Source organism: Equus quagga, chromosome 12 (genome assembly GCF_021613505.1).
Source record: "Equus quagga isolate Etosha38 chromosome 12, UCLA_HA_Equagga_1.0, whole genome shotgun sequence".
NCBI lineage: Eukaryota > Metazoa > Chordata > Mammalia > Perissodactyla > Equidae > Equus > Equus quagga.
Window position 1 is genome coordinate 21256843 of NC_060278.1, and position 14098 is coordinate 21270940.

General features: G+C 36.8%; 1 protein-coding gene across 1 annotated transcript in view; it reads left to right on the top strand.

The window, feature by feature from the left end:
- The window catches only part of UPF2 (UPF2 regulator of nonsense mediated mRNA decay), a 105141-nt gene that overhangs the window by 21247 nt on the left and 69796 nt on the right, over positions 1-14098 (top strand). Inside the window, exon 5 of the mRNA XM_046678827.1 lies at positions 6047-6244. Within this exon, the coding sequence (XP_046534783.1) occupies positions 6047-6244 (198 nt within the window). The remainder of the gene's footprint in view (positions 1-6046; positions 6245-14098) is intronic.

Here is a 14098-nt window from a genome sequence, read left to right on the forward strand (position 1 = left end):
TTTTATCTCTAGAAGCTGGTTATATTTTCTGTGGTCTTAAACATGCTCAGTCTATCTTCTAACTTGTTGAGAATATGAAATATAATAATAACTTTTAATGTCTTTGTCTACTAATTTTATCATTTGTGTCATTTCTGCATTGGTTTGCATTGATTGATTGACTGATTGGTCTCCTCTACATCGCTAGTAATTTTTCTTCTTTGCCTGCCTGATCATGCTTTATCAGATATGTGCTGGATATTTTTGTGTTCTTAGAAATATTATTGAGCTTTGTTCTGGGGCACTGTTGAGTTACTTGGAAACAGTTTCATCCTTTTCAGGCTTGCTTTGTTAGGTGGGATCAGAGCAGCCTTTACTCTATGGCTAGTTTTCCCTGTTACTGAGGCAATATCCTTCTATACTCTACCTGATTTCCCATGAATTAGAGGATTCATGAGTAGTTATTTTCCTAGTCTCACCTGGTTCCCTCACACAGAGTATTTGATTGGTATTTGGCTGAACATTCAAGTGAGACCTTCTGCAGATCTTTGAGGTCTTTGGATTTCTCCTCTCTGGTACTCTGTCCTGTAAAATCTAGCCACTTGCGCTAGAGTCTGGACTCTCAGCTCTGTTGTCCTCAACTCATGGACACTGTCGGGATCTGCCTGGCTTCTCCCTTCCCTGGTCATGGCCTGGAAGACCTTACCAGGCAGTAAGCTGGGGCAATTAATTGTAGGGCTCAGTTTTTTTGTTTCTTCTCTCTTAGGAATCACTTTCTTGTGCTACCTGATGGTCCAGTGTGTGAAACCCATTGTATTATGTTTTTTGCCTGGTTTTTTAGTTGCTTTAGGTCACTGGTACTTCACCTTAGCTTAGAGTCCTAAGTTTTTCAGTGATCAGAATATCCTTTTTTACCTCACAGAAATGAGGTCATATTATATATACTATTCTGCAGCTACGTTTTTAGTTAACCGTATATCTTGATGTCTTTTCATATCAATCCATATCGAACCATCTAATTCAATTGCTGCATAGTAATAACCTACTGTATAATTGTGCTATAATTTATTTACCTTGTCCTCTGTTGATTGACCTTTATTTCTAGTTTTTACCTATTACAGTAAATGCTGTAATAAAATCTCTGTACCTCTACTTTTTGTATGCATACTAGTATTTAAGGGATAAGTTCCCAGAAGTAGGATTCCGGGTTAAAAGTGTATATACATTTTAAATTTCAATATATTGTGCCAGTTTTTCTTCTAAAGAAATTTACATGCTACTAAAGTATATGAGAATGAATGTTTCCTTACACCCATACCAAATTGCATTTCTTGATTTTTACATTCTGAGTGAGGTTGAGCATCTTTTCTTTAATTCTAGTGGCTGTTTTATTTATATATATATATTTCCCTGCGTTGCACTGATTTGATTCCTTTACCTGTTCCTTTTTTTAATGAAATATTTATCTTTTTTAAATTGAATTGTAAAAGCACTTTGCATATAAAAGGAATTATTCTTTTTCATATGCATTACAAATATTTTCTCCCAAATTTTTATTGCGTTTTGATTTTGTAGCATTTTTCCCTCTCAGAAGTTGAATATTTTACAATTTATAATTACTGTGCAAATACATGCTTATTAGAAAGTGAAAGTTTCCTGTCCTATCCATTCCATTCTCCAAGATAACTAGGGTTAATGGTTTGATATAATCTGCCCAGACTTTTTTTATGCAAAACATATAATCAGATATGTGTATATAGCTTTATCGTTAATTTGTGTAGGATGCTATTTTGCATGACTTCCCTTTTCCTTTCATTAATTTTTTTGAGGTGTTTGTTCCTTTTTTTTTTAATTGAGCTTATGATAGTTTACAACACTGTGAAATTTCAGTTGTACATTATTATTTGTCAGGTATCTTATATATGTGCCCCGTCACCATTTGGGCCCACCCCTCACCCCTCTTCCTCCTGGTAACCACTAATCTCCTATTTGTCCATGTGTTCCACATATGAGTGGAGAGTTTGTTTTTCTCTATCTGGCTTATTTCGCTTAACATGATAACCTCAAGGTCCATCCCTGTTGTTGTGAATGGGACAAATCATCAATTTTTATGGCTGAGTAGTATTCCATTGTATATATAAACCATATCTTCTTTATTCAGTCATTAGTTGGTGGGCATTTAGGTTGTTGTCACGCCTTTGCTACCATGTCTTGGCTATTGTGAATAATGCTGTGATGACCCTAGGGGTGCATAAGTCTCTTTGAATTGTTGATTTCAAGTTCTTTGGATAGATACCCAATAGTGGGATGGCTGGATCATATGGTATTTCTATTTTTAGGTTTTGAGAAATCTCCATACTGTGTTCCATAGTGGCTACACCAGTTTGCATTCCCACCAGCAGTGTATGAGAGTTCCTTTTTCTCCACAACCTCTCCAACGTTTGTTATTTTTTGTCTTGGTTATTATAGCCATTCTAACAGATGTAAGGTGATATCTTAGTGTAGTTTTGATTTGTATTTCCCTTTTGGTCAGTGATGATGAGCATCTTTTCATGTGCCTTGTGGCTATCCATATATCTTCTTTGGAGACATGTCTGTTCATATCCCCTGCCCATTTTTGATTGGGTTGTTTGATTTTTTGTTGTTGAGTTGTGTGACTTTTTTATATATTGTAGAAATTAACCCTTTGTGGGATGTATGATTTGCAAATATTTTTTCCCAGTTGGTGGCTTGTCTTTTCGTTTCAATCCTGTTTTCCCTTGCCTTGTAGAAGCTCTTTAGTCTGATGAAGTCCCACTTGTTTATTCTTTCTATGGTTTTCCTGGTCTGAGAAGACATGGTCCCCAAAAAGATCCTTTTAAGACTGACGTCAAAGAGTGTACTGCCTATATTTTCTTCTAGAAGTCTTATGGTTTCAGGTCTTACCTTTAAGTCTTTGATCCATTTTTGAGTTTATTTTTGTGAATGGTGTAAGAGAATGGTCTACTTTCATTCTTTTACACGTGGCCGTCCAGTTTTCCCAGCACCATTTGTTGAAGAGACTTTCCTTTTCTCCATTGTATGTTCTCAGCTCCTTTGTCGAAGATTAACTGTCCGTAGATGTGTGGTTTTATTTCTGGGCTTTCAGTCTGTTCCGTTGATCTATGTGCCTGTTTTTGCACCAGTACCATGCTGTTTTGATTACTGTAGCTTTGTAGTATATTTTGAAGTCAGGCATTGTGATGGGTCCAGCTTTGTTCTTTTTTCTCTGGATTGCTTTAGCAATTTGGGGTCTTTTGTTGCCCCATATGAATTTTAGGATTCTTTGGTCTATTTCCGTGAAGAATGTCATTGGCATTTGGATTGGGATTGCATTGAATCTGTAGATTGCTTTAGGTAGCATGGACATTTTAACTATGTTTATTCTTCCAATCCATATACATGGAATGTCTTTCCATCTCTTTATGTCATCATCAGTTTCTTTCAGGAAAGTCTTGTAGTTTTTGTTGTATAGGTCTTTCACTTCCTTGGTTAAATTTATTCCAAGATATTTTATTCTTTTTGTTGTGATTGTGAATGGATTGTGTTCTTGAGTTCTCTTTCTGTTAGTTTGTTATTAGAGTATAGAAATGCAACTGATTTGTGTAAGTTGATTTTGTACCCTGCAACTTTGCTGTAATTACCCTGCAACTTTGCTGTAATTGTTGATTATTTCTAGTAGCTTTCTGATGGATTTTTTAGGGTTTTCTATATATAAAATCATGTTGTCTGCAAACAGCGAGAGTTTCACTTCTTCATTGCCTATTTTGATTCCTTTTGTTTCTTTTTCTTGCCTAATTGCTCTGGCCAAAACCTCCAGTACAATGTTGAATAAGAGTGGTGAGAGTGGGCACCTTGTCTTGTTCCTGTTCTCAGAGGGATGGCTTTCAGTTTTTCCCCATTGAGTATGATGTTCAATAATGTACTTTTGAGAGCTTTCTGAGGCAGTTCAAACAGATATACCTCATTCCTCTTAACATCTGTTAATATTATAGTGTATATATGTAGTTTCTCAGTCCTTATCCTATTTGATATTTAGATTCTTTCCCATTTTGCTCAGTTACAAACAATACTACAGTGAACACCCTTGTAAATCTTAGTTCACATTTGCTGTTATTTCTAAGGTCTAGATTCCTAGAAGAAATCTTGTAGAATCAAAGATTATGTTTATTTCAAATATTGATAGACTGACAAATTACACCCTTCCAATGCTGTATCAGTTTGCACTCTGGTTAGGATATGGAGTTGTTACTTCCCGCCTGTCTTGTCAGTATTTGCTGATCTCAATCTTTTAAACATAATCTAATGGGTGAAAATGATAAGGTTTGTTTTATTTACTATTATCCTGATTAGTACTGAGGTTAAAGATCTTTTCATATGCTTTTTTACTTACCTGTTCAGAGATTTTATCCATTTTTCTGTTGAGATTTCTGTCTTTATTTGTAGGAGCTCTTTATATTATGGATATTAATTCCTTTGTTTAAATATTGTCACACTCTTGTCTTCTAGTTTGTCCTTTGCTTTTGTTTATATTTTTCATTAAACAGAAGTTGTAAGTTTATCAATCTTTTTCACTATAGTGTATGGGTTTAGTGTTCTTTGTTTAAATATATTTGCTGTACGGCACGTAAGTAATGGGTTAGGGAGCCAGCATTTTGTTGTTTTAGTGTTGTTCTTGTTTTTCCTAAATGACTTAATGAATCATCTAATTTTTCTTAGGGTCTTCCCCACCCCCCATTTTTTTTCTTTTGCTGAGGAAGATCAGCCCTGAGCTAACATCTGGTAAAGAGCTTCCTTGTTTTTTGCTTGAGGAAGATTAGCCCTCAGCTAATATCTGTGCCAGTCTTCCTCTACTTTATATATATGTGGGTCACTGCCACAGGGTGGCCAACAAGTGATATAGGTCCATGCCCAGGATCTGAACCTGTGAACCTGGGCCGCTGAAGCAGAACGCACCAAACCTAACCACTGCAATGGTGCCGACCCCATTTTAGGGTTATTTTTAATCTGCATTATTGTTCACCTATTTACAGTTCTAGTTTGGAGAGAAGCACAGTGAGAATAGATAAATTTATGAATGGTCTCATGATCATGAAGTAGGAAATTCATTACTTTTAATGTTCTGAATTTAAGAATCTCTAGTTGTATGCAAAGGTAGGCTCTGTGTGTGTGTGTGTGTGTGTGTGTGTAAATACATATGTGGTTTTCTACCCTCTACTGAAATATCTATGTATTCCTTCATCTTTTCTTCCCCCCTTTTCCAATTATTTATCAATTGACCATTTATGGCAGTCTGCCTTATAAAACCAAGGATTATACCAAAAGGAAGGATGCTTCCTAATTAAGGGTGTTTGGTCTACATGCAAAGATAATTGTGATGTAAGTGGTACAGAGGAGTCACCCAAAAGAAAGTGCTTCATGGGGGAGGTGGGGCTTTAAGCTGGATATTTGAGGAATGGCCAGGCTTATATATTTCTTATTTTGGTTTTAACTTTCATCAAGGTAGACCTTATATATCAAAGAGCCACTTAATCTCATATTAATTGCTTAAAATGTTTAAGAGAAAAGCATGTTTATCCTATGCTGTCCTCTAGTCTATCCTGGTTTAGAACTTTACTTAAAACTCAGTTTGTGATTTGATGTTAAAGGTGGTCATGTGAATACTCCAGAGTGCTTGTTGATTGACAAAGCTCCTGATAATTGAAACACTCAAGATTTATTAGTTATAAAATTGAAAATATAGGGACTGTCCCCGTGGCCGAGTGGTGAAGGTTGCCTGCTCCCCTTCAGCAGCCCAGGGTCTCACTGGTTCAGATCCTGGTCGCGGACATGGCACCGCTCATCAAGCCATGCTGAGGCGGCATCCCACATGCTGCAACTAGAAGGACCCACAACTAAAAATATACAACTACGTACCAGGGGGCTTTGGGGAGAAAAAGGAAAAATAAAATCTTAAAAAAAAAAAAAATCGAAAATATAAAATATCTTGTCATGGTTAGCATGCTAAACCCAGAATGGTTTTAATTCCCTGTGATTTATTTTATTGTAGAGCATGGGCCTGGAATTGATATATTTACACCTGGTAAACCTGGAGAATATGACTTGGAAGGTGGTATATGGGAAGATGAAGATGCTCGGAATTTTTACGAAAACCTCATTGATTTGAAAGCCTTTGTTCCAGCCATCTTGTTTAAAGATAATGAAAAAAGTTGTCAGAATAAAGAGTCCAACAAAGATGATTCCAAAGGTAAATTCTAGAGGACAGATTGTTACATTAAGTGCTATAAAAATTAGTTTCAAAATAGTATTTGTCAAAAAATTTTTTTAGTTAACTAGTTTTATAATATTAACGTGTGTCATTAGATTGAATGAATGACAGAATTGTATGGAATGGTACATGAAAGGTTGATAATTGACGTGCTTTCAACAATGCCAAAACATTTATGTTAATGTGAAATAATTTGAAAATGTTTATTTATAGTGATAATGAGTTAATGTGAGATCTTGGTAAGATCTGAATTTACCCCCTTTGGATTGTTAGGGAAAGTGTTAGCTCTATAGTGCTCTTTACGTGTAACGCTCTTTCTAGGCTGTATATCACTAGCTCTTTGTAAGGAAGAATTACTTTAGAGAAATCAGAAGATTTCAGATCATTAACAGAGTGGGAGGGTCTGAGTGCCAGTCACACCGTGTTTTCTAAAGGGAATTCTGCCAAACCAGGAAGGTGAAGAAGAGTAATTAGAAGGGCATGGTGACAGGGATTTGGAGAGAGGGCAGATAATTTTCTAAAAATCTACTTTTGTATTCTGATATACTTATTAGGGAACCTTTTAAAAAAATAATAGCTAATAATTTTTATTTAACTTTGTGCCAAACATCATTTTAACACTTTATAATATAAATAAGAATTCATTTAATCCTCATAATAACCCTATGAGGCAGTCACTGTTGTTATCCCTGTTTTTCAGATAAGAAAACTGGCACAAAGAGGTTAAGTAACTACCCAGGGTTACACACCTTGTAAGTGGTAGATCTGAAACTTAAGCCCAGTTAATTAATGACTTGTGCTCTTAATTTCCACATTATACTCCTTTTCAAGTTATGTTAAGATTAGTAATTTTTGTGCCTTATACTAAAATTAGGAAATGAATGATATACTTTTCTTTTGATGTACAAATATTATAATACATACTACCAAAACATTCCATCACTCCTGTACCCATTAATCAGTGTCTCCCCATTCCTGCCTTTCCCCAGCTCCTGGCAACTACCAGTCTGCATTCTGTGTCCATGGATTTATCTGTTTCGAGTATTTCGTATATCTGGAATCACACAATATGTGATGTTTTGCGTCTGACTTCTTTCACTTAGCATCATATTTTGGAGATGCATCTGTATTCTGCATTTATTAGTACTCCTTTTCTTTTTATAGCTGAATTATATTCCATTATGTGTGTGTGTACTGTGGTATCCATTTGTTTATCCTTTCATCTGGTGGTGGACTTTTGGGTTGTTTCCACATTTTGGCTATTATGAATATTGCTGCTATGAATATGTAGTTAAACGTTTGAGTTCCTGTTTTCAGTTTGTTGAGTATTGACCTAGGAGTGGAATTGTGGGGTCATATGGTAGTTCTGTGTTTGACTTTTTGAGGAACTGCCAAACTGTTTTCCACAGTGGCTGAGCCATTTTCCATTCCCACCAGCAGTGTATAATGGCTCCAGTTTCTCCACATTCTTACCGACACTTAGCATCTGATTTTCTTTTTGATTATAGCTGTCCTAGTGGATGTGAAGTGGTACCTCATTGTTGTTTTGATTGAATTTTCCTAATGACTACTGATGTTGAGCATCATTTTCTGTGCTTATTGGCTATGTACCTATCTTCTTTGGAGAAATGTCTAAGTCTTTTGTCCATTTTTTAACTGAGTTGTCTTTTTGTTGTAAGAATTTTTTGTATATTCTGGGTACTAGTCCCTTATTAGATACATGATTTACAAATATTTTCTTCCATTCTAAAGATTGTCTTTTTACTTTCTTGATAATGTCCTTTGATGCACAAAAGTGGTTTTTTAAAAAAATGTAGACTTCATTTTTTAGAGCAGTTTTAGGTTCACAGCAAAGTTAAGTGGAAAGTACATTTCCCCACTGCCCCCACACAAACACAGTATGCCCCACTATTAACATACCCCACCACAGTGGTATATTTATTACAATTGATAACCTACATTGTATATGGAATGGGGGCGGGGTGGTGCCGGTTAGGACACTAATTAGAAGAAGAATACTAAAACAGTTTCTTACTTTTTATGACATTCTTCTTCAGAATCTAAGTTAAAATACACTGAACCTTAAAGTTATGCTGTTGTTATGAAAATGTAGTGGAGTCATCTTAATCGTGAGAGCACCTTACAAGAGGCCGTTGTGGTGCTTTGAAAATATTAAAACCTCTTGGTTGATCTCAAAGATAATTTTATCTTAAGGTAAATTTTACTTTATATTTTATGAAGAGTAACATTGAAATACTTCAAGTATTTCAAATAGTATAGAGAATAATATATATAAAGTACTCATTTCATATACCTACTACCCAGTTTTGTCAGTTAAAAAGGCATTTCCTCACAGATAGAGTTGAAACCTCAGGGAGGACCAGCTTATAGAATGTTAGACACCTTAGTATTTCTTCTTAAGGATTTGAAAAATGTTTATGATTTCTCCCGTGATCTAGGTTTTCATATCGTCATGCAAGTTTGACTTCCTTGAAGGGGTGTTTCTGTTTCAGGAAGTGCGTTAGGGTCTCAGAATCTGTTGTGAGACAGTGTACTGAGTGCCGTGGGAGAGACAAATGTGAGCATGGCGTTAGTGGACTTACAGTCACATTAGTGGGGAGCAGCCAGGGACTCAGTTATAGTCTGAACTAGAGTGAGAGTGGGGCTGTAAGACAAGTACAATGCACTGTGGCAGTTAGGACAGTGGAGCCACTTCACATGGTTGGAGATCAGGTAAAACTCTATAGAAGAATGGATGGACCTTTGTGACAAACTTTGAAGCTTGGCTTGGATTTTGATGAGAGACCTGGGTCGGGGGGGGGGGGCCTTCCAGGTAGAGAGAATGGCGTGGAAAAAGACATAGAAGGTGGAAATGATTGAGGATGTTTGGAGAGGAAGTGAGGATCGAATAATTCATTTTGTTATTTTAGAAGATGTAAAAAATTAGGAGAGTAGTGAGAAATTGATTTGGATTATTCTTGTTGCAGACCTTGAATACTGTGCAGTTGAAGTTTATATATATATAGATGTGACTGATAAGCAGCTTTTTGTTTTATAAGGGTTACTCTGTCAGTGGTATATAGGATAAATTAGAGTGGACGTGTGGTGGACCACTTAGGTCTCTGTTTTAGTAATGGAAGACGCAAGTAATGGGAGCAGTAACAAGAATGGAGAGAAGAGATATGGTCTTACATACAGAAATATGACCAAGAATGGACAGGTAGAATTTGGTAACTAATTAAAGCAGTTGAACTTATTGAAAAGAAGAAAGTGCCCTTTTATTTGTTAGAAGTATTTTGTGGATAAAAACTATATGAGAGTTTCTCTACCAGTAACTGATTTGAACTTAAGGCATCTCTGTTTGCCTTTCATTCTTAGTAGCATGATACAAAATTAATCTTCCTAAACTGCACCACCTGTGAAATCACTAGCTTACATATCTCTGTATCCTTACAGCTTACTTTCTCAAGTTCTCTTGTTGCCCCTGTTTTTCTCCTCTTTCAGACCTCTGGTCCCTTGCTTGGCTCCCTCAGTTTTTTTGCTTTTCAATAGTCTCCGCTTGTCTTCACTTACCTCCTTTCTAGATTGGGTTATGGTATGCATCTTTAGTATCTCACTCTTGTATTTTCTTTCTCCCTCTGTCTTTCATTCATATCTGCCTGTCCAGTCCAACCTTGGATAAACTTAGTGATCTACCATATTGGTTTCTGTATCCAAACTGTTGAGCTCTCCTAGAGATGATCAGTTAGGTAGTTTGATAACTTTATAAATTCATGATCACCAACCTCAACCAGGTCCTCAGCACTGTGGAAACTTGACAGCATTTCTGTCATCAGCTCACTCTCCCACACTCTATAACACATTTTTATTCTTTCTCCAGTTTTCTTTTTGCTCCCCTCCTTAGCAGAAGATTATGCTTGATACAGTACTTCATAGCTAAGATAGAAGCCATCACACAGAACTCCCTCAACATTGTGCCCTTCTTATTTGTAAATCTGCCTGCCTTGGTGCTTATAGAATGTGTCTTCCTTGGGTAATATAGGGAACTTTTACACCTCCTATCAAAAGCCAATCTACCTTCTTCTCTGAATCTTGTCTCCCTGCTTCTCCAGAACCCTGTGCAATCCACTTTTCTATAATTAACAGTAATCAGTCTGTCTCTCTCTCTCTCTACTGGATCTTTACCTTAGTATTCAAACATGTTCTCATCTTCAAAAAGCAAAACAAAACTTTAAAACAAATTGAGAATATCCTGACACCCTCTGGGCTTCCCGTCCCTTTCCAGCTGCTGTCCTATGTCTCTTTTAAGCTGTCTTGAAAGGATTGGCTGTGCCCCGCTTCTTCATTTTCTTACCTCCTCATTCTTCAGTCCACTCCAATCTGGCTCCAACCTCACCTCTACCCTGAACCTGTTTTTGCCGAAGTTACCGGTCACCTTCATGTTGCTGTATCTCGTGGACGGTTTCCAGTCTTTGTTTCATTTCATTTCTCAAACCATTCAACACAGTTTACTTCTTCCTTCTTCCTATGGCTTCTCTGGCACTAAACATTCCTGATTTTTCTTTCTTTTACCTTGGGCTTCCATTTTTCATTTCCCCCTTTAAATGTCACTTTCTCAGGGTCAGATTGAACAGGAGGGAGTAGTCAATTTAGTAATCAAGTCTAGTTAATCTAACCTCTTAAATGTATCACAGATTTGTTTTATGTTTACTGCTGCTATTCTCATCTAAGCTATTATCATCTCTTAACCTGGGCTTCTGTATGATACCTTCCATGAGGCTGCCCTGGATTTGCTTTGGCTCCCTTTTATGCATTCTAAAAAATTACTTTTACTCTCCTATCTAATATCTTTTTTAATTGAGTTCATAATACTTTACATCATTGTGAAATTTCAGTTGTACATTATTTCTTGTCTGTCACCATATATGTGCTCCCCTTCACCCCCAGTGCTCACCCCTCACCCCCCTTTCCCTGGTAACCACTGAACTGTTCTCTTTGTCCATGTGTTTGTTTATCTTCCACATATGAGTGAGATCATATGGTGTTTGTCTTTCTCAGTGTGGCTTCTTTCACTAAGCATAATACCCTCCAGGTCCATCCATGTTGTTGCAAATGGGATGATTTAGTCTTTTTTTTATGGCTGAGGAGTATACCATTGTATATATATACACCGTATCTTCTTTATCCATTCATCAGTTGATGGGCAGTTGGATTGCTTCCATGTCTGGGCTATTGTGAATAGTGCTGCAGTGAACATAGGGGTACATATGTTACTTTAGATTGTTGATTTCAAGTTGCTTGGGTAGATACCCAGTAGTGGGATACCTGGGTCATATGGTAGTTCTATTTTTAGTTTTTTGAGGAATCTCCATACTGTTTTCCATAGTGGCTGCCCCAGTTTGCATTCCCACCAGCAGTGTATGAGGGTTCCGTTTTCTCCACACCTTCTCCAACATTTGTTATTTTTGGTCTTAGTGATTATACCCATTCTTTCCTTTTTTTTTCCAAAGATAGGCATCTGCGTTAACATCTGTTACCAATCTTGTTATTATTTTTTCTTCTTCTCCCCAAAGCCCCCAGTACATAGTTGTATATTCTAGTTGTAGGTCCTTCTAGTTGTGGCATGTAGGATGCTGCCTCAGCATGGCTTGATGAGTGGTGCCATGTCCTCATCCAGGATCTGAACCAGTGAAACTCTGGGCTGCCGAAGCGGAACTTGCGAATTTAACCACTCAGCCACCAGGCAGCCCCAATTATAGCCATTTTAACGGGTGTTAGGTGGTATCTTAGTGTAGTTTTGATTTGCATTTCCCTGATGATCAGTGATGTTGAACATCTTTTCATGTATTTATTGGCCATGTGTTTATGTTCTTTGGAAAAATGTCTGTTCATATCCTCTGCCCATTTTTTGATTGGACTGTTTGTTTTTTTGTTCAAACTGTTTGCTTTTTTGTGGTTCAGTTGTGTGAGTTCTTTACGTATTGTAGAGATTAACCCCTTGTCAGATATATGATTTGCAAATATTTTATCCCAATTGGTGGGTGTTTTTGTTTTGATCCTGTTTCTTTTGCCTTGCAGAAGCTCTTTAGTCTGATGAAGTCCCACTTGTTTATTTTTTCTTTTCTTTCCCTTGTCTGCGGAGACATGGTATTCAAAAAGAGCCTTCTAAGTTTGACGTCAAAGAGTGTACTACCTATATTATCTTCCAGGAGTTTTATAGTTTCAGGACTTATCTTCAAGTCCTGAATTTGATCCAAGCTTTTTTCTCATAATTAATTTCTAGCTTCATAGCATTGTGATCAGAAAAGATGCTTGTTATTATTTCAGTCTTCTTAAATTTATTGCAGCTTGCCTTGTTTCCCGACATATGGTCTATCCTTGAGAATGTTCTGTGTGCTCTTGAGAAGAATGTGTATTCTGCTGTTTTTGGATGGAGTGTTCTATATATGTCTGTTAAGTCCAACTGGTCTAGCTTTTCATTTAATTTCACTGTTTCCTTGTTGATTTTCTGCCTGGATGATCTGTCCATTGATGTGAGTGGAGTGTTGAGGTCCCCTCCTATTATTGTGTTATTATTAATATCTCCTTTCAGGTCTGTTAATAGTTGCTTTATGTACTTTGGTGCTCCTGTGTTGGGTGCATAGATATTTGTAAGTGTTATGTCTTCTTGGTGGAGTGTCCCTTTGATCATTATATACTGCCCCTCTTTGTCTCTCTTTGCCTGTCTTATCTTAAAATCTACCTTGTCTGATATAAGTATTGTGACACGTGTTTTCTTTTGTTTGCCATTAGCTTGGAGTATCACCTTCCATCCCTTTACTCTGAGCTTGTGTTTGTTATTGGAGCTGAGATGTGTTTCCTGGAGGCAGCATATTGTTGGGTCTTGTTCTTTAATCCATCCTGCCGCTCTGTGTCTTTTTATTGGAGAAGTCAATCCATTTACATTTAGGGTGATTATCTATATATGAGGGCTTAATGCTGCCATTTTATCACTTGTTTTCCATTTCTCCTGCATTTCCTTCGTTTCTCATCCTGTGTATTTTGATCTACCAATTGAGTTATGCAGTTTTTTATGTTGTGTTTCTTTGTTTTCTCTGTATTTATTATTTGTATCTCTGGTCTGCTTTTTTGTTTAGTGATTACCATGAGGTTTGTGTTCAAAATCTCGTAGATAAGATAGTCCATTTTCTCATGGCCTCTTATTTCCTTAGACTAAACCGATTCAGTCTCTTTCCTCTTCCCCTCCTAAGTTGTTTTTCTCACATCTTATTCCATCTTGTGTTGTGAGTTTGTGGTTAAAATGGCAAGATTATCTTTGTTTTTGGTGTTTTCCTTCCCTTTATCTTTAATGTTATACTTGAGTATTTGCTGACCTGTTCTGATGTATAGCTACAATTTTCTGATTTTGGCCACCTATTTATCTCCTTACTTTGTGCTTTGCAACGTCTTTCTCCCCCCCCTTTTTTTTTTTCAGGTATAAGGGCCTTCTTGAGGATTTCTTGTAGGAAGGGTCTTGTGGCTACAAATACCTTTAGCTTTTGTTTATCTGGGAAAGTTTTTATTTCTCCATCATATCTGAAGGATGTTTTTGCTGCATAGAGTATTCTTGGCTGAAAGTTTTTGTCCTTCAAAGATTTGGATATGTCATTCCAGTCTCTCCTAGCCTGTGAGGTTTCTGCAGAGGAATCCGCTGAAAGCCTGATGAGGGTTCCTTTGCAGATTATTTTCTTCTGCCTTGCTGCCCTTAGTATTTTTTCTTAGTCATTCACTTTCCCCAGTTTCATTACTATATGTCTTTCAGTAGGTCTTTTTCCATTGACAAATTTAAGAGAT